At 35.0% G+C, this 27,290-nt stretch overlaps 1 protein-coding gene across 8 annotated transcripts in view; it reads left to right on the plus strand.

The window, feature by feature from the left end:
- Nucleotides 1-27,290, plus strand: part of chb (CLIP-associating protein) — a 723,643-nt gene that overhangs the window by 316,621 nt on the left and 379,732 nt on the right. For all 8 annotated transcript variants that reach the window (XM_090405359.1, XM_090405362.1, XM_090405366.1 and 5 more), the window contains one exon: nucleotides 25,590-25,654. In XM_090405359.1, the coding sequence (XP_090261485.1) occupies nucleotides 25,590-25,654 (65 nt within the window). The remainder of the gene's footprint in view (nucleotides 1-25,589; nucleotides 25,655-27,290) is intronic.

Consider the following 27,290-nt stretch of genomic DNA (forward strand, 5'->3'; position numbering starts at 1 on the left):
ATCTGTGTATCATGCACAGCGTGTGGCTAGACCAAGCTGGCAACCACTTGCATAAGTCTTCTGACTTCTCCAACTAGGGAACTATAGCATTTGTGGCAAATGTGATCAAATGGCTTTTATTTATTAATTAATTATAATTTTTAACATTGTTTCAGAACAGACACTGTTAAGTATTGTACATTAATTTTCATAGCATCTTCCAGTTTATATCTTTTTCAAAATCAGTAATATCTTAATTGTGATCATTCATGAATTTACTAACTCTAAGTATTTTTTTACTATCCAGAATCAAAAGTAATGTGCTAACAATATTATTTCTGAAAACAAAGATATGTAACACTTCAGTTCACCACAGAGTTTAATGGGAAAAAATCTTTGCCATGATAGGTGAAATTTGACAACATTAGTTTTAGATAATTTTGGTAATGACCTCTTCCTACACACATACTTTGAGAAGCGAGGGACATAGCAAAAGGATGAATACCAAAAGCTTCATTTTCAATGTTTCACACAAAGCAAAATTTCCTTTTTGGTAAATTATTAACCATTAAACCTCTATCTGTTTTCATAATGTAGTTTCAAAGGGTTTAATGATTATATCAAACAAAATATATAAACTCGCTGTAAAAAGGGGAAAAAAGTAATGAAATTGCTTCACTGAAACTTGTTCCCTTTCAATATTTTCAGTAAACCTGTCCATTTCTACAGGTACTGATGAGGTCATGAAACACATTTGCAGCACTAGATATAATGATGCTATGTTGTTCTGATGTGTTCAGATTATGCTACTAATGTAGAGTGTTCCTCAGAGTTTTTGCTTTGTTTAAGAGATACCTGTGCCATGAGTTTTCTTCAAATTAACGTGAAAAACACAAGGGATAAGTATTATTTATTTAAGGCCATCAACTGTATTTCATCTTGTATATTACAGATCATAATTCATCATCACATGCAACAATAATCATGAAGTAGATATAATTACAAAGTAGAATGCAAAAAATGAATTGATTTGAAAAAGTGAGTCATGTGATGTTATACATAAAACAACGCAGTAGTATAACTGAAGAAATATCGATAATTCATAAACTATTTAAAAAAAAAAAATGTGTGATTAAAATAAGACTTGATCATATCTTAGAGAGAGGCAGTTGTTCTGATTTAAGTTTGGACAGTGAAGGAAGGCCTCAGCACTTTCTTTAAAGAAGCATTTAAATTTATACTGACATCGATGAAGTAAACATTTTTCAGATAAAATTTTGTGGTCTGTATCTATTCCATGCTGTGCCAAGCCAGATTTTTCAGATTTACTGTTGCTAATATAAGATTCTTGTATTCTCTTTTCTACAGAGCGTCCAGTTTGTCCAAAGTAAGAAAGATGACAGTCACATGGAACTTAGTAGGCACCAGAGAGAGGTTGAGGAAACTGTTTGCAATTAAATGTTGTCGCCACTGATGATGGCCTGTAATATTCAGGCTGAAATGTGTGGCCTTAAATAAATGCTATTACTTATCCCTTGTATTTTTGATGTTTATTTGAAGATAGGTCTTATTTCACTCACCTCCTCAGATACTTAAATAACCATCTCATTTACTTGAAATAGTTTGTAGTTTTCCAGATGGTAGCATACGCTAGTTCACTCCTACGCATCACTACCTTGCAGTGATCAAAAGTTTTGTTTCAAACTTAAAGACCTATGGCTAGTGCTCAACACTGCTCTTCATGCAATCCTTCAATGGGTTGATAACTTAATCAATATCAATGTTCCATAACATTTTTTTTTTCTCAAAAAAAAAAAAAAATACTTTGTTGTTCTTCACTTTAATAATTCTCAGCTTAATTAGGAAGACCCCATTTTTCTTCTTGGACTAACACTTACCACTCTCCTGTCACAAACACAATTTCTGTAGCACCCTCGCCTTCCAAAAAACTAACATTCTTTTCCACTCATGATATCACTTTTCATCTGTCCAGGTACTTTCTCATATACTGATATTGCACATGAGGTGCACCAAAGTCCTCTTAAATTCTTAATGGTGTCCAGAAGAGGGCTCTTCAGCTAATTGACATTCCTTCTCAGACTCTTCTCCCCATTTTATAATATTTCCATGGGAGTTGTTCAACATCCTGTAACAGTTGAATTGACTCACCAAACTTGCTACTGCCATTCATCTTTCATTCCATCTACCCTGGTCTGGCATAATGACCTTCCCATGAATTATTCCCCTATGACTATAACTTCCATCTTGTCAAAAAGAATGTTAGCAAATTACTTTCTCTTGAGTCTTGGTCCACATACTGCATTGATTTTCTATATATAGGCCATATGGCCTTTAAATGTGTGGGAGTGATATATTAAAAAAAGTTCATTCTGAATTACTAAGCATTCATTAAATAATATTTTTGACTGTCTTATCCAATACCGGTGAGATCTCAGCTAGGATTGCAACTCCCTTTTTTTTAATGTTTACATTATACATCATTTATATAAAGAATTTGTGAAATACCTGATCATTAAAAAAAAAAAAAAAATGTTGTATTCAAATTAACTTATTTTTTTGTACACAACCTCAGAAGCAGGAGAATGTATATATGTAAAATTATAAACCTAGCTATTCATTGTACTAGTAGTTTTGACCATTTCTGAATTAACTATTACAATGTGCATTATCAAAAATATTTCCAGAAGTTCTATTCACATCAGTTCTAAAGTTGTAACTAGTCAATGTGATTTATAATATTAAATGCCAAGTATTTATCATTGATGTATGTGAATACTTTAAGGTCTGTTTAGTAGATGAACATTTTCACGCAGTATAAGACTTTCATCCCACTTATTTGAGGCTTTGAAGTGGTTTGAAAAAATTCAACTACTTCCTGGATTATCTAAGTCTTGGCCCAATTTATCACACTACTAAAACTGTTACTATAGTTTTTTTTTCCCCCAAGGTTAGATGGTGGTCAGCATTCATTGTGTAGAATTTGTGGAGACAAAAACACATATGGTAGAGCAATTACTTTATAATTAAGAAAATAACACTGGATGTTTTGACCTCTATATTGAGGTCATCATCAAAAAAACATGAATAAGATGCAAGCTACCTGGCACTACATAAAAGTAAGCTAAATCTAAACTGCTTTGTTAATCATTTATGCTAGCCTGACTTCTGGTAATTTATATGTACAGTCATACCCCGACTTACGCGAATCCGGAGTTAATGCGGTTTCTTATATGTACGTATTCCCATCACACCTCACTACTAGTCGTATCTTTCCGGCGCATGCTGCATTCGCCAGTGTCGCACATGCTGTGAACAAGCACTGATGTGTTTCGCATGGTCTCCATTCATACACGATTTTTATAGTCTACAAACCTTGCAATTGTTTAATGTTATGTTCTTGATAAAAAAATTTTATCGCATAAAAAATAATGTCGCCCAAAAGAAGCAAGTCAGATTCTTCTACAGCTAGCAAGAAAAGAAAAACATTCAAAGCATACTACACACGGCATTCGTTTGCAAGTCTGAATGAAGCTATGAGGCAAAATGAGCAACTGTCTGTTAAAAAGTGTTTTGGAAATGGTTTAATGTTTTAGATGCTGTAAGGATTATCGGAAATTCTTGGGGTGTCTCAGATATCTTAGACACCCTTCAGTAGCAAAGAGTCTCCAATATCGAAGACTCTTCGCTACTGAAGAGACAGAAACCTCGGATCCAGTTTTACCAAAAAAGCACATGACAATTGCAAAATTAACAGAAGGTCTCATCTTAATTAAGGAAGGTTTACAGATTTTGGAGGACATAGATTCTAACGAGGAACGAATTGTAGCCACAAGACAAGGAAAAAAAAAAAATCACTGGCTTGCTATGAAGAAATTTTGCGTGACAAGAAAAAGAAATTATGCCATCAGACGAATCTATTAGATTTTATTAAACCATCGACATCGAAATAACTTTCTTTTTTTTATGTATGAAAAACTACAATTATGATTATATATCTTAAAAAATATAGGTGTTTTAGTAAACTTTTGGTCCCAATTGTATGTTTTTATATATAAATTACATGCAAAGTTATACCCAGAGTTATGCGAATTCGGCTTACACGCTTTTCGTTGGTCTCGCCTAACTTCAGGGTATCACTATATATATAAAATAAATTAAAAAATCAATAAATATATTTTATACACAAATGTAACAACTTACAGATGATTAAAAAATTGCAGCAGAACTACATCAAATGTATCAGTCCTGAATTAAGTCCTGTCTTTTGTTGGGGTTCTGCCATCATGTTCTGGATCCTATATGGGTTGCAGATGGGCCTTTCAGATTCTTGGAATTACTAATCTATCATTCTTGTTGAGATTAGGATGATGAATCAGCATCTTACAAGTTTCCTTTAATTTTCTTTTAAACCAGATTTTGGTGCAGTGTAGTGACTTAGTGCCTTTCCAGTTACTTCTCTGACATATGTTAGGAGTGCATGGCCTGACAGGCCTATTTTTCCATAGTCAAGGAATTTAATGTGGCAATTGTGTTAATCTTTTCTTTTTTGGAATTGTGAACCCTGTTTTCCCTATGCAGGGTTCTATAATGTAGTACAGTTTTATAAATTTATACGGATGTTGTTCATGCAAAAAAATTAATTTAAAAAATGAAGTTCTTCTTAACAGCAAAGTAGAATATAATTGGAATATTAATATAAGACATTCAGTATTGATGCTAGTATGAACAACCTAGATAGCATTGGTGATGGAAGTGATTACTTAGATCTAGAAACTTTCACTAGAGAACTGAATGTTGGTGTTGGATAGACTGTCTGAATTTTTTTAATCCCTGTATTGTTTCTTGAGGTTTGACTCACTGATAATAAATATGTCTTGGCAAAGAGAACCTCTCCAAAAAAATGTATTCCTTTTTAAATTTCGATAATCAGTTGGATAAAGGAAATGACTGTACCATGATTCTGATGAAATTTAAGAAGATACTACACAGAACTCTGAAGCAAATGGAGATAGATATCAAGCTGGTGACAATGATAAGTTAGTTGATAAGCATCCAAGCAGTTATGGTAGAGTAGATTGCAAGGCAGGTGCCCAGTAGTGTGATCTCAGGACTTTGCTATTTACTCTGTGTATTAATGATATAGATAGGGAATGAACCGAGAGGGAATATCCATTTGGTGAAATTATTAATTTTGTATTCTTTTAAAATAAATGCATTAACAAAATAAGATTTTGTTAAACACATCATAAAGTGTTGTATTTTGCTGGACAGAAATGCTTAAGTGCAGTCATTTGAACTGATGCATTTTATTTTGAAGAAATTCCTATATTTTGAAGTAAGTTATGCTTATCATTTTCTTATATCATACTTGCATTTTTTTATTATCATAATTTTAGGATTTCTCGTTATTATTCTAGCTACTTTGTTTTAGTCATTGTTTAGAAATGCTAATTTACATATGTATTAAATATTTAGGAAGGCTAAGTTCTTAGTAGCATTGAATAGTTTATAAATATATTCTGTCATTATAGATGGGAAGATATAAAAAAAAAGTTGGTTTTAAAATTAAATGATTAATTGAAAATAATTTTTTTTTTTATGTAAGCAATGTATTTTGTTTTCATCTAATCCATTTTTCTATGATATATCTGAAAGGAAACTTGGCTTTGTTTGATAATTTTGAATGTAATAAGAGGCCATAATGAGAGCATGCTTATGTAGTCTTTTGAGCGAATGCTGAAACATATGGCCAGTGGTATAGCTGAGAACAAAAAAAATAGAAGAGGCATGCATGAAAAGAGAAAACGAGTGCTTGATGATGTGAAAAGGTGGAGAGTCTTGTATGGAGACTCCGTGATGTATGAGTATTGCTTGATAATTATCTTTCCTGGTACAAAGATTAACAATGTTAGCAAGCCTATTAAGAATGAAGGGCAAAGTGAAAGAGTTGATTGTTTTAACAGGAACAAATGATTTGAAAGGAGACAAATGTGGTATAAGGAAGAGCATCAAAGAATTGCTGTAAATAGCAAAAGAAGAGTGAGAGTTAAGATAGTGGGTCTGTTGCTGTGATATGACCAAGCTGAATTGAGAAGGAGGGCCTTGATTGTGAATATGTCAATGTGTAGGAGGAATAATGTGGAATTTGTGGAGTGAGTTTGACAGATGAAATTACTTAGGTTCATGGTTTGCACTTGAGCAGATTTAGTGTTTGGAATCTGGAAAAAGAATGAAGTGATATTGGAAATGCAAAATCAGGGAAACTAGTGCTATTGAGCAGGAGTTGAGGGCTTCAGATTCCAGTGAGGTGAGTGCAAGAAAGTACAAAAAATGGTACTGTGGTAACAAACCAGAATGGGATAGTTAGTATACAGTGTAAGTATAGTCATAGGTTATGAGGCTATTATGCTTTATGTATGCTGGTGTCAGGACCATTTGGAATAAGGAGGAGGAGTTTTTGGCATTGGTTAGTTGCTCTTGGCCAGAAGTCGGAAGTTATTGTTATTTAGTGAGACATGACTGACAGAAGATGACAGTTTATGGGATAGAATGTGATGGGTATAATATTTTCAGGGAGCATAGAGAGAAAAAAATTGGGCTAAAGGTATTGATGAAGCTGATGCACTGTATACAAAAAGAGGTGTTAAACTGGAGGTCAGTGAAAAAGTTCATTTGAGCCTATCTAGTGTGAGATAGATGCCAGTAAGACAAAAATATACAGTTAGTTGTTGCTATAGACAGGAAATGTGAAGAATGATGTGGATGGTATGCATCAGTTAATAAGGATGGTGAATGGATGGCAAAAAATTACTATGGGAGAAGGGGGGGAAAACAGGAAATGAAGGAAAAAAAAGGGGGGAGATGGCTAAATGTGTGGAAATTTCAGGTGGGGATGGAGGATATGTGAAATTAGAGGCAAGTACAACTAATTTAGGAGGCTGCTTTGAGCAATGTCATGGCATGAGAAACTGCAGGGGATTAATGATACACAGGAATTGATAATGGAGTATTTGAGGTAAGTAATATCAGAACTACATACCTAGAAGGAGGATAAGAGTGGAAGTTAAATGGATGAGTAGCATTATTAAGCAAGAGATACAAAAAGAAAAAAAATTCTCCTCACTATAGGTATGCAGTTCTGCTATTACTTACCTCAAATACTCCATTACCACCTCCTGTGTACCATTAATCCACTGCAGTTTCTCATGCCATAACATTGCTCAAAGCGGTCTCCTAAATTTGTTGTACTTGCCTCTGTAATTTCATATACCCCCATCCCAAACTGAAATTTCCACACATTTAGCCATCTCATAGTTTTTTTTCTTATTTCTTTATTTACCCCCCCCCCCCCCCCCTTGCCTATAATAATTTCTTGCTATCCACTGGTCAACCTTATTAACTGATGCATACCACCCACACCATCCGTCCCATTCCCTATCTATAGCAACAACTAACTGTACATTTTTGTCTTATTGGCATCTATCTCACACCAGATGGGCTCAAATGAACTATTTTCACTGACCTCCAGCTGAACACCAGCCCATGAGCAATACAACGCACAGGTCAGAAGAGTGACCAGTATGGTAAGGAAGGCAAAATTAGAGAATGGGAGGAAATTAGCTGTGCACAGGTATGCCAAAGAGTTCTTTCAGTATGTGGCAAGTAAAAGGAAGAATTATTATGAAAGATTGAATAGGAAGTGCCTAGGATATTACAGAACTTTAATATGAATACAGCTGTGGTATTGGATGATATATCAGCTAGAATGTTATGAATGAGGTGCTAGGAGATTGGTAGTGCCCTTGGCCATATTGTTTAATATATATGTCTCTATTCTGGCTTGTTCCATGGGGTGGTGGAAAGAAGGGAACATTGCATAAAGGACGCTCCAAGGCTCAAGTTGGAAAATTTTCGAGTGAGCAGCATCTCAGGAATGGTGATCAAGGTATTGGAGAATCTTATTAAGGGCAAAATCCAGGAATGGGATATTATATAGAGGGCAGCATTGTTTTGTGAAAGATGGGTCATTCCTCAGTAACTTATTCTTGTATAATACAGTGACAGCCAAGTTGGATAAAGGTAATAGCTACACTGTGATACTGTTTAATTTTGCAAAGGCTTTCAGTAAGATACTACATACCTACTTATCCTCTTCAATCTCTCTGGAACACAGGGCTTCAGATACTGCATGGAATGCTGATAAACTGCAGCAAATGGCGATTAATATGAAGTTGTGACTACATTAACGATATAGGCAAGTGATCTGGGAGGAAATATTCAGTTGTTTGCTGATGGATGTAAAATAAGATACAGCAACATTGTTATTACAGATCTTAAATTTTGAAGGAGGATTTCAATAGACTGGTAGTATGGTTAAAAGGGAAAAAAAAATGTATAAGGTTATGAGTGGAATTTGGAGTAAAAAGGTAAATAAATAAATTCCGTATGATGATACAGCACTCCCCCTTTATACGGGGGTTCACAGTACCATCTAGTACCCCCCCCCCCCAAATTTTATCTGAGTTCCGGAACCGGCATAGGCTGACGAATCAGACCTATGGCTGGGTCAGTATTCCTGACTGTAATCAGTGTGTGTGTCCTCGGACTGGTTTGTCTGCTTGCGGGATGAAAAACACCAGATAAACTGGCGGAAAAAACCCTGCTGTCCACACCCAAGACCGGCTAACTCGACTGTGGCTGAGGAAGATCCTGAGCTCATCATGTCGTTGACCGGAATCGAACCTAGGACACTCCTTCCCCAGGCATATGGTTGCGAAGCGACTAGGCTAGCCGCGCAAACAGTGTAAAGGTTGCAAGCTATATATCAGATTGATGCAAGTGTACTCCAGGAAATTGATGAAGCCAGGAATTTGTGGGTGTTGATGGATAGGGAGTTTAGGCATAAAGGAATTATTACAAAAGTGGCTAAAACAGCTCATTAGATTTCTTGGTTGTTCTTCAGTAACCAACAAATCTGATGCTGTTTTAAGATAAGCAGGCAGGTTATTATATCTCTTAAGTCCTAAGTAAAAATGCCATCTAGACTACTGTGCACAAATCTGAACACAAGAATTTCTTGGGAGGGGAGGGGGGGGGATCTTGAGACAAGTGTACAAGATGGTGTCAGGTCTGTGGATGTTCCTTATAGGTTGAAGTTTTGTGGTTTACAGAAATTGGTTCATAGGCAGAATAGGGGTGATATTATTGAGACATAAAAATTACTGAAAGATTTTAACAGGATTGATATAGTGCAGGGGTTGGCAAATGTGATTGGCTCTTTTAATATATAACTGCAGGTCTGTAACTTTTAGCCTACATGTACAGGGTGGCCCATAAGTCATAAAACATTCTGTAGAAACTGTCCATCTTTGGGAAGCCAAAAAAGGAAGCTATTTACATGATGTGGTTTTTCATAACTAACAATAAAAAAATAATCTGGTGATATAAAAATTTATGCATTTGCTTCACAAAGACTGATCCTTTCTAGCATATTTCATTATTTATGGGCTACCCTGTAGAAGAAGCACATGCTACAGACACTTCTCAGTTTGGTTTACCTGCTGACAGCAAAGTGTTTAATTGCAGACGGTAAAATGTCTAAGGTTAATTGTGGCAGTGGTGAGTGTAAAATAGTTAAAAACAGGAACAAAATAATATCTGTGTAGTGTAGTTATATATCACTTGAGTTCATTTTAACTTAACATATTAACATTTTAACAATTACATATTATATATAATTTTAACTGTCAACAATGCATGTCTCTCAGCATGTTTAAAATGAAAATTACAGCACACTCACCTGATATTGAGAGACTCGCTCAAGAAGTTCAGCAGCAAAAGTTGCATTAATTCTTACCAAATTGGATATTTGTTACATTTTTTTTCAGTATTAATAAAAAAAAAAATTCAAAAATATCTTTAATAAAACACCTCCCCATTCTATTCCATTTCTTAAACTCCCCCTATTCCCAGGTTGAGCTGAGGTGCAGCTGTTTGGATTTTTGTTTTTTAAATTAGATCAGAAATGACCCTTCACTCAAAAAAAAAAAAAAGTTTGACTCTTGATATAGAGAATTTTTCATAATAGGCATGGTGGGTTGGGGGGAGAACTAGGAGTCATCTCTGGAAATTGAGCAAGTGTGTAAGGACAAGATGTTTTGCTCGGGGATTGATGAATGAGTGATGACATAGGTTGCTAGTTATGTGTGCCATGTTGGTGAATGAGTATGTAGATATTGCACGAATATTGAATAGTGCTTGGCATGATGTTTAGAACCTCTTGTGTAATAGTAATAATTTGGAAACTTCCTATTTTATGCCATTTTCATATATATATATATATATATATATATATATATATATATATACACACACACAGGGTGTTCGGGATAAATTTGACAGTTTCGTAAGGAAAAAGAAAATCTTCTTTGTATCTATTAAATTTAATGAATTGACAAAAAACATTACAGGCAGAGTTAATTACAATACTATCAACAAGATTTACTCAAAATAACCACCATTAGCATCGATCACAGCTTCAATCCTGCTTCGGAACCTCGAACAAGCTGATGCTACAGTCTCCCTGGGAAGGGCCGCAAAAACTGTTTTAATTTTATCCATTAACTGGGCTTTTGTATTACTGGAAGTGCGATTGGTGTCTTTTTCAACTGCGCCCCATACAAAATAATCCATGGGGTTAAGGTCTGGGGAGTTTGGAGGCCAAACATTTGGACTGGTGAAGTCGTAAATTTTCAGACAACCATTTTTGACTTTTCCCAGAGGTGTGGCAAGGGGCCGAATCCTGCTGCCATACATACGGCCTACCATTGGCTACCCTTGTTATCCAGGGCTTGACTACAGTGTTTAGCAACTCCACGTAGCCATCTGAAGTCAACCTGAGGCCCTCTTGGAAAAAATGCGGAGGCATCACATTGCCTTCAGAGGATACACATCCGAAAACCATCACAGTTTGGGGAAATTTAGTCTGCATTACACGAGGAATGTCCTTTGTACTGTATGCAAGCCATCTGTTATTCTGCGTGTTGTATTTTTGATCCTGGCAAAAGTTTTTCTCATCGGAAAAGAACCAGATTGTTTGTGGTTCCGCAGGATGTTTCACTTTGCTTAGAAGTTTCTTCGCGTTTATCAAACGTTTTTCACGGGCCTTTTCTGTAAGCAGCTGACCTTTGCGGCGCTTGTATGAGTAGTAGCAGAGGTCTTCATTGAGTGCAAGCTTCATAGTAGAGGCTGCAACATTCATTTCACGTGACAAAGCCCGAATTCCAATGCCAGGGATCTTCAACACCTGTTCCTGCAGATTTGCGAGGAATTCTGCTGTACGAACGCAATCAGATCGTCTGCTAGGGATCTTTCTTCTTGCTACATCCTCGTAGTCACCATTGCAAGTCTCTAGTTCATGCCTGATTGTTTTTACTGTATTCAGGGAGCATTGGGCAGCAGTCGTAATATCCTTATTTTGATGGCGGGCACGAATCATCATGATACAAGTTATTCTCTTCCATGATTCAGGTGGGTTCCAGCTATCCATCCTTTCTGACATCTTGTATATGAATGAAGAAGGGTCCAACCTTTTAAATGAAGAGAAGTGTGTGTTAATACATGTAACTTACGGAAAAATATAATTAATTATAAATATGTCAAATTTATCCCGAACACCCTGTATGTATATATATATATATATATATATATATATATATATATATATTTTAAAGAATAAATATTTAATGACTTAAACCATATTAAAATATGAAGTTTTAATGAAAACGATACAACTAGTTTCAGCCTTTTACCTTCTTCAGGTATCCACTAAAGGTAGAACACAGTAATAAAAATTGAAGTTACAAAAAACTGAGAATTACAGACAAAAAATGCAATACATAATTGACACAAAAATGTTGTATTTTTCAAGTTGTTCTATCTAATGTGCTATTGTTTGTTGCTTTCAAGTTCTCATGAATGCCAGTATTGAACAACTGCAGCATGGCTATCAGGGATGTTGTAACTCAAATTGTTCAAATGTTCAGGATTAAGGAAGATTTCCCTGGACTCCATGATTTTCCTTTCAAACTCATCACTCCAGCGAAAAATGTTTTCGGATTTATCCCAGCAAACTGAGTGACTCTATAGATCATCATTAGGATTGTTTGAGAAAAGAACATGACTGGATAGGGCAGATGCATGTGATCTTTTATAGAAGATGTCTCTCTTATGCTCGTTTATACAAAGTTCAACAGATTTGTTAGTCTGTTCAAAATAAGGAATATTACAATCGCACCACAACTTGTAAACACCTGGATATTTCAGGTTGTGATGAAAAGGCTTCGGATGGCTTATAGGAGAACGGACTTTAGGGAGTGTAGTGAACAACGTCCTGATGTTGTATTTTTTTGAGGACTTTAGCCAATTTATTGGAGACTGAACTAATGTAAGGTATTGAGATGCTACCTTTAAAATCAGTAGTTTCTGTAGTACACTGCCTAGGAGGAGGATCCAGAAGAAATTTCTTAATCGTTTTTTCAGAATATCCATTTTGTTTATAAACTTTATAAACAAAATACTTTATAAACAAAATTAAAAACATAACACTTGGCAAAGATGATTTATTAGTCAGTTTTGAAGTTTCTGTCCTTTTCACAAATGTCCCTTATGGCTCTCTTTGTCCACGTACTACGTTCAGGTTACTTCATGTGGCAAAATAAATTTTACCTACAAAAAGAAGGTATGGCCATCAGCTCACCTCTATTCCCCCCCCCCCCCATGGCTAACTTTTATATGGAAGCGTTTGAGGAATGTGCTCGATTCCTTTACTCTAAAACCTACAGTTTGGCTTAGATACGTTGGCGATGTTTTCATTATCTGGTCTCATGGTCGTCAAATTTTAAACACATTCCTTATCAACCTGACCAAAAAACATGAGCAGATACAATTTACTACTGAAACTGAAAATCAGAACTTGCTCCATATCCTAGATACACTAGTCACATGTCTTTCCTCAGGTTGTCTATCCTTCACTGTTTACTGCAAACCTACAAATACTGGCCAATACATACATGCTAACTCATAACATACCACCCTTCGCAAAAATTTGGAGTCATCAACACCCTCAAAAACAGAGCTTTAACAATTTGTTCTAATGAACAAGCTCTTAAACAAGAATTAAATATTATTAGCAATACATTTATAAATAATGGCTAACCTAACCTACCTTATATTGGGGAAACTGGATGTACAGTCCCCATCCGTAAAAAAAGAGCACAAATGACACATTAAATTTAACAATTTTGGTGAAGCAGGCCTCTCAGATCATGCTCTACACCATCTGCTCGTTACATCATACAAAAACCTGGTATGAATGGAAATTTAAAGAAGCCTGTGAAATTTTGATTAGCCACCCTAATCTGAACAATAATGGTGGCATAAAAATCCCAAGAATTTGGATGGCACACATTCAGCCCACTTAGTTTCCAGCAAACATAACTGAAAAAAAACATTAAAATGAGATAAAATTATTTTATGCAATTTAGGATGACAATTTCCCAGACTTTAGGGATAGTAAGAATGCCATTAGGGTTTAAATTAGGTCTGTTTCTAGTAGTAAGACTTTCACCAGTACAGCCGCTCTGGGTTGGCAGACCATGCCTTAGATACCCACCATAAAATTCGTTGGAAGAAAACAAAAATAATCCATCTCAGCAAGTTTAAATATGAAAGATTATTCAAAGAATCTTCAGCAGCTCTAAAAAACGTTCCTAACCTCAACAAATTTGGGTGCATGAAACTGCCCCAAATTTGGGAGACTTTCATTATGAGAACTTCAGCCCAACTGCCAAGACTACCAAATTAGCCCGCAAGAGGGCACCATTAGGACTTTAGGAACAAAATTAGTTTCTTACTTTCTTCCTCATTTGCTTTGTTAGTTCCTTAGTGCACATACCATATCTTTATGTTCCTGAAGATGGCAATGTGACATTGCCGAAATATAGAAGTGATTCATTAAAGTTATCTTTAATTAAATACTTCATATGCATTGTTAATTCCGTAATTAATTACCAGTTATACAAATTAGGTCTGTGACATAGGTCTGAAGCCCTACATCACATTTCAGAACATCAAGACCATATCCGTCTCATCAAACTGCAGAAATCTGGCCTCGCACAACACGGAATTGAAAACCCAAACCATAGGATCCATTGGAAAAAACCAAACTTCTACATAGATCTTTGTATAAATATAAACATTTATATAAAGAAAGTGCTGAAGCATTACGTCACAAACCTAATTTGAACCGTAATGGCGTTCTTACTATCCCCAAAGTCTGTGAAATTGTCATCCTAAATTGTGTAAAATAATTTTATGTTACCTGATTTTAATGAATTTTTATTATTTTTTTTCCAGATATATTTTAATTTAATTCTATAACACACTACTGCACGCATAGAGGGATTCAAGTGTAAGCATGCACCCTAACTGTATGTAATTCCTAGTATTGTTTGAATTAACTGTACTGAAGATGTCAATGATACTTAGGACGAAATATTTACTTATTAAAAAATCTTATTACTGTGGTTACGTGTGCATGTTTAGCCATGAATGCTCCACAGGTTCCATTATACAACAATTTCTTTGTATACACAGGTAACCCTCGTATAACGCGGTACTTATACAACACTGTTTTGATATAACATTAACAAAGAAATTGTTCCATTATACAACAATTTCTTTGTATACACAGGTAACCCTCGTATAACGCGGTACCTATACAACACTGTTTTGATATAACACAGTCTACAAATTGTAGTAACCCTTGTTCAACGCGGTACTTATACTAGGCAGTTTCGATAAAAAAAAAAAAAAGCCTACAAATTGTAATCCTTTATCTTTTCGTATATTTTTCACCCCGCGAATTAAAAATCAAATTTTATCTTCGTTAAATTTACGCCTGCTTGTATCGCGCATATAGTTATAAATAGGCGAATTTATATTAGGAGAAATACCTTTTAGCATGCATGTATGTCAATTGTTTACCGTATAAAAGTGTTTACTGTTGAAAATTCTCTTCGTTTTTCTACCAGGAAAGTGCATTAAAAATCATAAGTGTGTTAATCTCATGCCGAGCACCTCATTTTCTGGTGAGTTACATACAATATGTAACGCTTTTTCATGTAAAGCTTTATTTTTTTTTTTTATAGTACTGGCCACTTAAAGGACTTTTGCGATATGATTAAAAACGAAATTAGTGAATTAATTGATGGAGAAATAAATTTGAATTAGGAGGAACTGGTACAATTAATAGATGACGTCGAACCAAATGGCGGAGAAAGTTCTGCCGAAGATTCTGATTGTGATGAATCCATTAAAGAATTCAGTTTAAACAAATTAGCAGGATTGGACTTGGCAAGAAAGTTATTTTACGGATCACAATCCCCCAATGGAGCGCTCCGGAAAATTCACGAGACAATTGGATATTTGTTTAGCTCCATATTTTATGAACTTAATAAAAAAAATTGCAGCAAAGTGGTAAGCAACGTCTTATTACTGACTTCTTCATAATAAATCAGCAGAAGTATACAATGAGAATTATACAAATGATGTGCAAGAGACTTCATGTGATGACGATTAAAATTATAAATACCATAAAGTACAGTTTGTATTTTTTATAAGTTTATACTATGTATTTGTTTTATAGTTTATAAGTCCGCTCGGTTAGCCTAGTGGCTGTGCGCTTCGCAACCATATGACTGTGGAAGGAGTGTCCCAGGTTCGATTCCTGTCGAAGATGCGAGGAATTTGAGGATCTTCCTCAGCCATAGCCAAGTTAGCTGGTCTTGGGAATGGGCAGTAGGGTTTTTTCCCTGCCAGTTTATCTGGAGTTTTTCATCCCACAAGCAGGCAAACCAGCCCCGTGAACACACACATGGATCTACAGCCATAAATACTTAACCCCCCATGAGGGGGACTCAACTCACCCCAATAGGGACAGGGGAGAAAAAGAGAGGAAACTCCATACGAATAAATAAATAGTTTATATTGCAATATTTACAATAATGCAACTTCTGTAATTAAATTATATAAAAACAATGAAAGGTTCCCAATACAAAAAGGCATCCAGCAAGAAGACACCATACATCTCCCAAATTATTTACATGAATTACCTTAAGTAAATAAAAATATATTTTGTTGAGTATGTCATTACTGTTTATATAATTTAAAAAAAAAAAAATAAGATTTCGGAACATAACCCTACTTTATCTATGTGATCTGAGTCTTCCATAACGCGATTTATATAATGCGGCATTTCTATGGAACCTAACATCCACATTATACGAGGGTCACCTGTATGTGTATACTCCAGATGATGACCTTAATGTGAAAGTCGAATAATCAAGTGCTCATTTTGGTTTATATTAAACTAAAATTTTATTCTAATACGGTAGTTGTTTCAATAATTTTCATCATGTATTCTGATCACTGTGTAAACGTGAAGGAAAGGAAGACACATACACAATGTGACTTTTATTCTCATTCACTGCAAAGTAAAAGTAATTCAAACTGTAATTCAATTTTTTTTAATGTTAAGTTCTTGTTTTAAGAAGGTCATTTATAAATTTATGGTAAACACACTGTGCTATACAATTCAGATCAAACTAGCGTGTTAACCATTTCATCTATTCAAATCCACTCCTGACCATGTGATGTGATAAGCAGCATTTACTCCTCCGCAGTCTTCTGATACAAATATTCACAACAAATTTATCACTTAAACAAATTTTATGGGAGATGAAAACATTTTATTCCCTACTTCACTTTAAATTCTTATACGGTTTTCAAGAAATATGTCCAAGTTCTTCATGAGCAATGTCAAGCACACTGCAACTAGCATTTGATGAAGATCACTATCTTCTCTTTCTGTCTAAATTATTTAAACAGAGTGGCTACATTAGCCAAGGATAACAGTCGGCAGTTAAGTGGTCAAATGTAAAGTTCATGCACTTGGGGATGAATGAAGACACCAGAAGTTGTGCACTGTAGAAAACTGATAAGACCAGGGATTTGGGGGGGGGGGGGTTGTAGTAGTGTGGACAGGGAGTTGAATAGAGGGAAATATTGCAAAGGCCAAAACAGCACATAAAATTATGAGGTTGTTGAATAACACTAACAAGCAAGAAATGGAAAGTTATTATTTCCCTTTATTATAAAATCTTGGGCTTTAATAAGACCACATACAGACTACTGTGCACTGACTGGATTCCATGGGATGAAAAAGTGAGAGAGAGAGAGAATCCACACGTGATGACCAATAACAGGTCTATGATGGAATGCTCCCTAAGAAGATAAAATAAAAGTCTGTGGGTTTCAAAGACTAATCAATAGGCAAAAAACAGAGAACAAAATAGAAATGCATAATTTATTAAATTAGTTCTATAGGATTGACGTTAGGTGGGGGTAGAGAGACAGAGGGGGTGGTGCAAGGTTATCCCTGGAAATTGTGTAAATGTGGTAAGGAAAGGCATTATAACAAGATTTTTTGCTCAGAGTGTGGTTAATAGATGGAATAAGATGTCAGAGGTGATGTTGTTTCAGCAGTGAACTAGTTCAAAAAGATGTATGACATGTATTGTGTGAACAATTATTAGAGCAGGCTTCCAACAATGAGTCTGACTCCACGGAGATGTATAAGAAAATAATAATAATACTAAAGCTAAAATAATTGTAAGCAAATTACTGACAATTAAAAACAGATTTTGAAAGGATAAACATGCTGGAAGCATATATCATGTCACAAATAGTAGTCAGTGATGTTTCTAGTCTCTTGCCAAAGAAGATGGGCACAACAACATTTGTCCAGCTGTTTCCAGCAGGTGTAATACATTTTAGAATTATGTGTAATAGAAGAATCCACAAGCACCCCACTTGTGGATTCTTCTATTACACTTTACCCAGAGAAAATAAATATTTAAATTCTTACTTTTCCTCAAATTCATTCACTGAAGACCTTGATAAATGTCTTCTACCATTCCAAATGTAAAACATTCAGAGAGTGAGATTCTTGTCCAAATCTGAACATCGAAAAGCCTAGTATAGCATTTCTCTAATTATTCTCAAGGTTTCATCCTCCAGAGATAACTTATTTTCCATCTTTTTTTTTCACATATTCTACTAAGATTGATCTACTACTAACATTCCATGTTTTCTTATATCACTGCTCAATTGCCATTGTTTTGGTGGAAGCATTCATCCTACTCTTCTTTCAGTGTATCAAAGTTTCCGGCAAATGTGTGGATGAGAATGAAAGAAATTACTTATTGGAGAATACTTATCTTCTGGTACTTTATAAGCTGATCAACTATTCTTTATAATTTTCAGCACTTGAAGTGCTGAATGATTTCCAAGCTTCTAATTACATTTTAAAGAGACTTTGCAAATTCTTCTTTTAATATAGCCATAATGTAAAGGCCAACAAATATAATCTCTAAGTTCAGTTTCTGAAATTTTTCGATATCTTTCAGTTAGTTACTGGAACTTGCTAAATGGACTGTCCTGAATCGACTAAATCAAATTAACTTTACAAGACATGCAGCAATAATGAAAATACCTTTTATCCTTACACCAAAACCAACAGATGCATGCAGTTCTTAATGAAGTGATATGTTACCATTCCTCTCTTTCTTTTTATGTGACACTTAAGGAGTCCAAATACTCAATGAGGGAGGGAACCTACAGCTCTTTGTCTCCACCACTCAATCTGCCAACTACAGCAAACCACAACTACCATCATCTACACTAATGTCATCTACTGCCAACCACCACCACTAGTGTTTTCACAGACAATCACATCCATGTCCAGGTGGGATTCGAACCTGCAGCCTTTTTTGACTGGAGAGCAGATATGCTAACCACTCGATCAACCAGTGGTTATGTTGACCACACCCACATGAAAGGGCAAAAGACCTATACACTACAGTACCATGTGTGGGCAAGTGATTAAGTAAAAATGTAACCTGTTGATATGTTTCTTAAAGAGTGGGAAGTTGTACTCAGGGAAAAAACAGTATGGAGGAAATTGTTCCAAAGAATAAAAGTGAATGGAATGAAGGAAGCTTGATGAGAAGTTAGTTCAAATGTGTTCAAAGTTGGACAGTGTATTGGTGTTTGCTAGTGGCTGGTCAAGTTCTTATATGGTTAGAAGAAAGTGGAGTGGAGTAGAGTAGAAAGTGGGTAGCAGCCAATTCAGAGAAGTGACCATAAACTACAGAACAGGCACAGCACTGATATAGAGTGCCTATAATAAAGTGACTAAAAGGAATCTACGAGGGAAGAGTCATCTATTAAGCAGACTGCCTTCTAAATATCATCAAGAATTCTTAGAGAGATCTTGGGTGCTCCTCCACAAATGTGAGAACAGTACTCTCCAAAGTCAGACAGATCTGATACTCATAGTGTCAGGAGTCAAGAAAAAGAAAAGTAATGTTTAGAATGGAAATGAACACCAAGCTTTTTAGAGGCTCAGGAAGCTATGTAAGTAATACGTTTCTAATAGGAAAAACTGGATGTAACAGTTAACCCAAGAAGAGAAAGCTGATCTTATAAGGAAACTGGAAATTTATCAGAAATGAGAGAGGATGAAGTAGGATTTTTCTTGCGTGTAATAAGGCAGACTTGATTTTTTTTTGGCATTGAATTACTGAGTTGTCTTCATCCCAATTCAGAATGTTCAAGAAGTCAGTGTACAAATCTCTGGTCATGGAAGATCTCGAAGCATCCAACATTAGGGTATTACAGGGTTTATTTAATGAGGAAGATCAATGAAGAGTACTGTATTCAGCAAAGCTGTGAATAGGATTTGAAGTCAGAGAAAGGAGGTCATTGATGTAGAGGAGTAAGAATGTGGGTGAGAACACAGAACCCTGAGGCATTCCAACACTAATGGGGAAGGCTGATTAAAGGAAGCCATCCACCATGACACACAATAAATGATCAGTGAATAAGCTGGCAATCGAATCACAGAGTATAGAAGGGAGGCCATTAAATGGGTGCTTGTTCAATAGGCCTTGGTGCCAGACACAATCAAATGCCTTAGAAATATGAAGAGCGATCAGTTAGCTGTAGAACTAGAATGGCGGAATCCATATTGGTGATCGCTAATTAACTGATGAGTCTCCAGGTAATGAATCTGGTCATCGATATTCTTCTCCATCACTTCTGAAAGTATTGAGGTGAGAGAAATGAGATGATAGATGACTGACTTTCATCTCCTTTTTGGGTACAGGCTGGATGTGGGCTTGCTTCCATGCCGTTGAACCCCATATCTTAATAAAACTAGTTTGTATTTGTGCTAAATGTGATGTTAATAAATTAACAAAATGAGATTCAAAGATGTCTGAGCGAAACTTAACTTTTAAAGCAGACTGACCTTGCATTATAGTATTTCTTGATACAAGACAGGCTCAGAAAAATGATCAGAGATAAAGAGAGGAGGAGGAGAAACTGTCAGTGTGTTTAACATATGGAGTTTGTATGTGTTGAGAGGAAAATGGTATGGGGAAGACTTCTAAAGGGCATAGGGATGTTGAATGAATACCACCAATTCTTATAAATAAGCCTATATGTTGGTTACATGGTTTTTAATTTTCCAGAAAATGACAATGTATACTAGAATATTAATTAGAAAAACTTGAATATCTTCCTATACTTCAACAGCATTACAATGCCATCATCAGGGATCACAAAAAAATAATGATGTGCGCATGCAGACTTAACACTAAGCAAGCGAGCCGAATGAAGGCAACAAAAGTCAGGCCTAGAGTCCTAAATAGTACCCCTAGTGGACTAAAATGGGTAGTCTTGGCCATTGGACTGACGATCTTAAAATGTATGCCTCCCAAATTTGGGACAGTTTCATGCACCCAAATTTGTTGAGAATTGGAAAGTTTTTCAGAGCTGAGGCAGAGTCCAGGAATAGTCTTTCATACTTGTATTTGCTGAAATGTAATAGAGTGGCCTTCTTCCAGCGTATCTTGTGGTGAGTGTCCAAAGCATGGTCAGCAAGTCCTGAGTGGAAATAGTTTGCAACCGCAGTAGACCTGATATACTCCTGGTAGGTCTAGGGGATGTGACTGGTCTTTGGTGGGCAGATAAGAGATATTGATTTCTTATGCGGTTGTAAGGTCATAGTTCCTTAGGAATTTTGTTAATTTTTCGGAACTGCCCCAAACATGTGCAATGGTGACAGATTTTCAGTAATCTGTTTTGAATTGGGGGGGGGGTGCAGTTACATGGTTTTAATCTTTTTGGGGGTTGTAATCATCGACTAAGAAAGAGTTAAGGATATGGTCAAGTTCAGTAGTTAGGGCACTGTTATCTCAACTGATTAAATTTGTCTTGTTATATGGGGATTTTATAATCCCATATTGTTGGAAGGTGTGTGGGGGGGGAGGGGTTAACTGCTGGTAAATGTATCTACCTGTATGTGTAAGTTATCTGCAAACAGAGAATGACAGGGATCTATCAGGGTGGTGTGCAATCAGAGTATCTAGGAATAAGAGACTGTTAGAGACTGGCCAATACAGAAATCTCTCAATTAATGAGCCCCGATTAATGCATTTCAGATTAGTGCATCATTTTTTTTCAATACCCAAATTCAATTAGTACACGTCTAAAATTCGATTAGTACACCTACATGCATCTTAAAAATAAATGTTACAGATTTTAAAAATGTTTCATCTATACATTTTCTTATGGCTAACTATTTTAAAAAATCACTCACCAGGATGAAATAATTTAGTTACCAATTTGAAACATTTTACAAAGTTTTTTTGATGGCATACTACACTATTTCCATATACACTATGTTCCAAATTTATCGCCAAAATGTTTCGTCTGCTTTACATAGCATTTTGCTGATCATATCTCGTGTAATTGTTTTCCTTACTTTTTTATTTTAAATTATTTTCCTAACCTTTAATTATGAGTAAAAGAATTAGTGAGCAAAATATAGAAGTGTGAAAATTATTCAAAAAGTAATCTGATTGGAAGAAAAGCTTGAAATAATAAAGAAAAATGAACAAGGCAAGTCCAGAGCAAAGATAGGACAAGAACACAAAAATGGGTGAATCAACTGCTGAATACAAAGAGAAAGGTAAGGCTGCTTCAAGTTCATCATGCATGCACTCGAAATCAAAGTATTATAAAGGTTAAAGTAGAAAGACTTTTTATGTGGATCAAAGATTGTAACCAAAAATGGATCCTGCTAAACAATAGCCTTATTAAATCAAAAGCATCGTCTCTTTGTAACCTGGAAAGAAAGGGCTATCAATGATGGAAAAGAATTCCACGTTAGTGCTGGGTGATTTGAGCATTTCAAAAAGAGAAATAGCCTGCATAATGTTCTAATCACAGGTGAAGCTGCAAATGCAGATAAGAAGATAACCAGAGATTTTGAAGAAAATTGTGTATGAAGGGGACTATTGTGATCAACAAATATTTAATGTTGATGAAACCAGCAGCGAATGCCTTCCAAGACTTTTCTAGCCAAATCAGAAAAATCTCAGCCTGGTTATAAAGTCGCAAAGTCGAATGAAATTACTGCTAGCAATATGCAAGCCATTTGGAAGCATATTCTTCCGCATTATGCAAGTGATTTCTGATGCTTTTCAAATGAATCTAAGTTAATTAAATCTCATTCTGAGAAGTTGAGTGATTCCGACCTGCTAAATTTAGATGCACAGTAGGAAGATCCTGAAGAATATGAAGAAAATTTAATCACTGACAAGCCCAAAGAGCTTGAAAGGTCAGTCTCTAAGCAGCAATGCTTAGAGATTGACCCTGGTGAAAAGAGAACCAGTAAAATTTGCAGAAGAGGCAATAGGGCCATACCGTCAGTTGTATTAAAAAAAAGAAACAGAATGCTCGCCGAACTATGTTAGCTCAATTCTTTAAGAAGCAGAATAATAAATTTATATTCTGAATGTTTTATTGTCTTTCAGCTTCATGGTTTTCCTTTAACTAGGCTCTGAGACATGCCCTAATTCTTTTATAAAAAAAATTAAGGGTCAAAAAAGAAATCCGAGGAACGAATTATACTTTTTCCCATAGGTTATTATATTCGATTAGTGCATTTTCGATTAATGCACCTGTTTTAAAGAACACATTAGATGCACTAATCGAGGGATTGCTGTATATACACAAACTCCTACCACCACCCAACACAAAAACTAGGTGTCATTAATACACTAAAAAACAGGGCTCTGAAGTGAACAGGCACTGAAAGACAAATTTAAAGTGATCAGCAATACTTTTCAAAAAAATGGGTACAGCCAAAACACTATTAACAAAATTCTCTATAAGACCTCAATAATAAACAAAGATACACCAGACTACAATAAAACTATAACCATTCCTTACATTAAAAGGACATCAGATAAAATATCTGATGTGTGCTCTGTGTCCTAAGGTAGAAATAGTTCCGAGCTTTTGTGGTGGAAAGCGATGAGCATGCTCTCTTTTAAATGAACCAGATGAGCTCAAAAAGAAATTAATCTTTTTGAGCTCATCTGGTGTTCTTTATATAGGAGGGGAATAACTTACCAACTCCTTGAGTGTTAATTTCTTGGCTAGATGATAATTAGGGCTGTCTATTCCCTCAACTATCAGCTGAAGCGGAACATTATGTTTGTGTACCTTGGGATTACCTTGTACCAATAGTTGTAATGGTTGGTCAGTAACTTTAGCATGCCATGTAGATTGTAGTGCAGCTTGTTTCTTTGTATATATGTGAATACTCCAGATGATGACCTTAACGTGAAGGTCGATACGTCAAGTGTGTATTTTGGTTTATATTAAACTAAAGTTTTACTCTAACACGGTACTTGTTTCCATAATTTTCATGTGTATGTGTCTTCATTTTCTTATTTTTGTTATAAGATTCAGATGGTGCCTATGCAGTATCATCACCTTCCCTGATAATAGATTGGCTGAAGAATGACCATTATTATAAGTTTGATTCTAGTCATTGACTAAAGGAATTTTTGCACCTCCCCCATTCTCCCCAGCTGGTTCCCAACTTAACACGTTGCCTTTAGCACAGGCAAGTAATTTCAGTCCTGCTACTGAGAAAAATCAACTGTATATAATGAACACTAATTCAGACAATAAAATCAAATGGGTATTAGGAACATGATATGGCAGTTGTTTTGTTATCACTTGCAAGTCTTGTGTGTGTATGTGAAATGTAAATTATTCAATAGTACACAAGGAATTTAGTTGTTTCACTGATCTGCAGTATAATTAAAGGGACATACAACTACAGCCTACTTAACATTGGTGAATAAGCATATCAAGAGCGATGTGAGAATCATCAGGTTTGTTTGGTATGTTGGTAGGAATATGAACAATTTGTTTAAGATCATTGGCGATAGCATTGCCTTGCTATGCATAACATCTAGTTGGAAAAAGGTAAGCCAGTTGGAGTTTGAGCATTAAAATTATTAAGTAACAATACATTGCTATTAGGAACTTTGGCTGAATCAAATCAAGCTTTAAAGAAAGGAGATCAGATCTGTGGCCAAGTTATTTTTAGCCAGTGGAGATTCTAGGTTCCACAATCACTGCCATGGGATATTATTGCATACAAGACTGTTAACTTTGAGACAAAATCAGTTGAAGAGAGTGTGTTAGAAAAGTTAAGGAAGGTTGGATATTAGTTAAGCGATCTTGTTAGACTTGTAAGGAGCAATCAGACTGCTTGTAAACTGTTGTGAATAAAAGTTGTAGGAAGTGTTTCTGATTGCTTATAAAGTGAGAAAAGAAATCATTCTTGTTTTAATCCTTGACCCAATTGTAAGCAAACAAAGTTTGTTCATGAAGTATTATGACTACTTGTATATAGAAGTTGTTGACTTCATCACTTGTTAAGGTTGCAGTGGGAGCTAGACTCAGGAAGATACTAAGATTAAACCAGTGCAGAAGTCATTTCTTGTCAAGAATAATGTACATCATGTAATAACCAAGTAGAAAAGCTTTCTACAGATAACTCTGATCCAAAGTATTTTTATAATATGGTGATATGCCTTTTCTCTACTTGTATGTGGTAATATATGACTTCTGATTTTAATTTATTATCTTCCTGGGTCTAGCCTGCGCTGATTATAGCTCAAAGGTTTGAACTTCTCAGGGTAGTGATGCTTCTTATAGTTTGGTATTGAGATAGAGGCAATTGATATGAAATCAGAAAACTCTGTATACAGGTAGACTAGTTGTGACGATACTTCACGTGAAAGTTTTGTTTGTTTATACTTAGTAACAGATTAAAACAGTATAATTTCTTGTCACATATAATATACTGTGGGTAAAAGTGTCTGTAATTGATTTCAACTCATGCTATTATAGAGGTGCCTCTTTACAATAAATAGAATTAGCTTTCAATCCTAGTTGTTTTTACTTCATTCCTGTATTGACTATAGGCTGTATGTAGTTTCATATTGAAGATAACTGTAATGAAGTTGTATAATTATTACTGAAATAATGTATTAATATTTTTTATTATTTTATTTATGTATTTTTTATAAATACAGGTAGTGCAGGTGGAGCAGATGAAGAAATGTTCATCAATGCCTTTGAAGATGTGCCTAGAATTCAGGTAGATATTTTGTCAAAGTATGCTGGTATTTAAGTTTAAGCAGAACAAGATTATGCATCTCTATTTTTTTGTTTGGAAATGAAAGTGTAGTTTCAAGTCTGATTTCATACTGATGTGATGTTATTGGGATTGTAGAATAGTTTGTTGATTTTATAACTTGCCATACTGTTTTATTAATTTGGTAATGAGATGCATTACCATTACTCTGTACTTACTGTGATGAAAGAAAAATTCTGCTCTCATTTTGTGGGGAAGATTTTTATCATTTGTTATAGTTTCCAGAGTTCTGATATAAATGATATGTGTAAATGATTTCCAGTTGTTGTGATTTTCCTAATAGATGTCTTATCCCTTCCTCCCTCTTGAAATTAATGCTATTACAGTTAGTTTGTAATTAATTACATTACCATTTTTATTTCTCTATAAATTTCTCTTTCCTTAACTTGATTTAAAGCAAGAATGTTGTATGTTCTCTTCTGTATAAATGCATTGATCATGTAAGAATGCTGCTGTTGTCTTCTTCCTCCTATGAGCTTAGACCTGTGACCTGTTTTGGTCTCATTCTGGTGTTTCATTGGTCTCTCTGTCTTTGACCATAATGTTTGTACTTCATCTTTATGGGTATTCTATCATATACCATTTGTTCTAGATGCTCTTTCCATATGGTTCTGTATTTTTCTGTCGTCCCCCATTACTGATGTTTGGTTTAGTTCTTTCATTGTCTTAATTTCTCTTTTTATATAGTTTTGTATAACCTGCTGTTTTTCTCATATATTTCATTTTTCTGCAGTGATTGTTTTCTTATCTTTTTCTTACTGTCCATGCTTAACTTCCACATAATGTTGATTTTGATAAAATATCAATTCCTAGTTGGCTTTTTTTTGGGGTCGGGGGTAGCTATTGCTGGCCTTAATGTTTTGGTTACTATTCCATTTACTTAGAATTTGTTAAATTTGTCAGAAATGTCTGTCTTAATTGTAACTTAATTTATAGCCTAAATAATTAAAATTGTTGACTTGTTCACTTATTTTATTGTCTCTTACTATTAGTTTGGATGGACATTTTTCCTTTGAATGCCATAATTTTAGCTTTTTCTTGATAGATTGACATATTATTGTTACGGCCTTGTTAAGACTATTGCTAAGACCTTCTTACTTCAAATATTTTGCTTCTTTCACCTCTTTTTTATGCTTATTGTTTTCTCATACAAGCTGTGCAGTGGTTATAATAAATTTATAGGCAAGTGTTTTTTAGTATATCAAGAAGTTTATATCTGTAATGCCAGATGAATATCTAGCATTACAGATATCTTTATATCTATGAATGCTAGATGTATTTCTAAGTTGAATTCTTTTCTTTTCTCAATTAGCAGTTTGAGACTGAATATAGGATTCCATGCAGGATCTTCCTTTCTAAAGCAATTCTGTTCTTCACTTATAATTTTTTCTAGTATAGGGTTGACTCTTTCATGGCTTATATATGTAAAAATATATATTGAATTTTATTCAGAAACTCCAGTATATTTCATCCAACATTATGCAGACAATTTCAGGGGACCAAATTGGTAACTGCATTCAAATCCTGAATCATAAGATAAGCCATAAAGAACAATTATAAAGTATGTGCATACTGGCTT

The sequence above is a fragment of the Typopeltis vanoorti genome, chromosome 15, assembly GCF_054136105.1.
Source record: "Typopeltis vanoorti isolate ZY-2024b chromosome 15, IOZ_Tvanoo_1.0, whole genome shotgun sequence".
Classification (NCBI taxonomy): domain Eukaryota; kingdom Metazoa; phylum Arthropoda; class Arachnida; order Uropygi; family Thelyphonidae; genus Typopeltis; species Typopeltis vanoorti.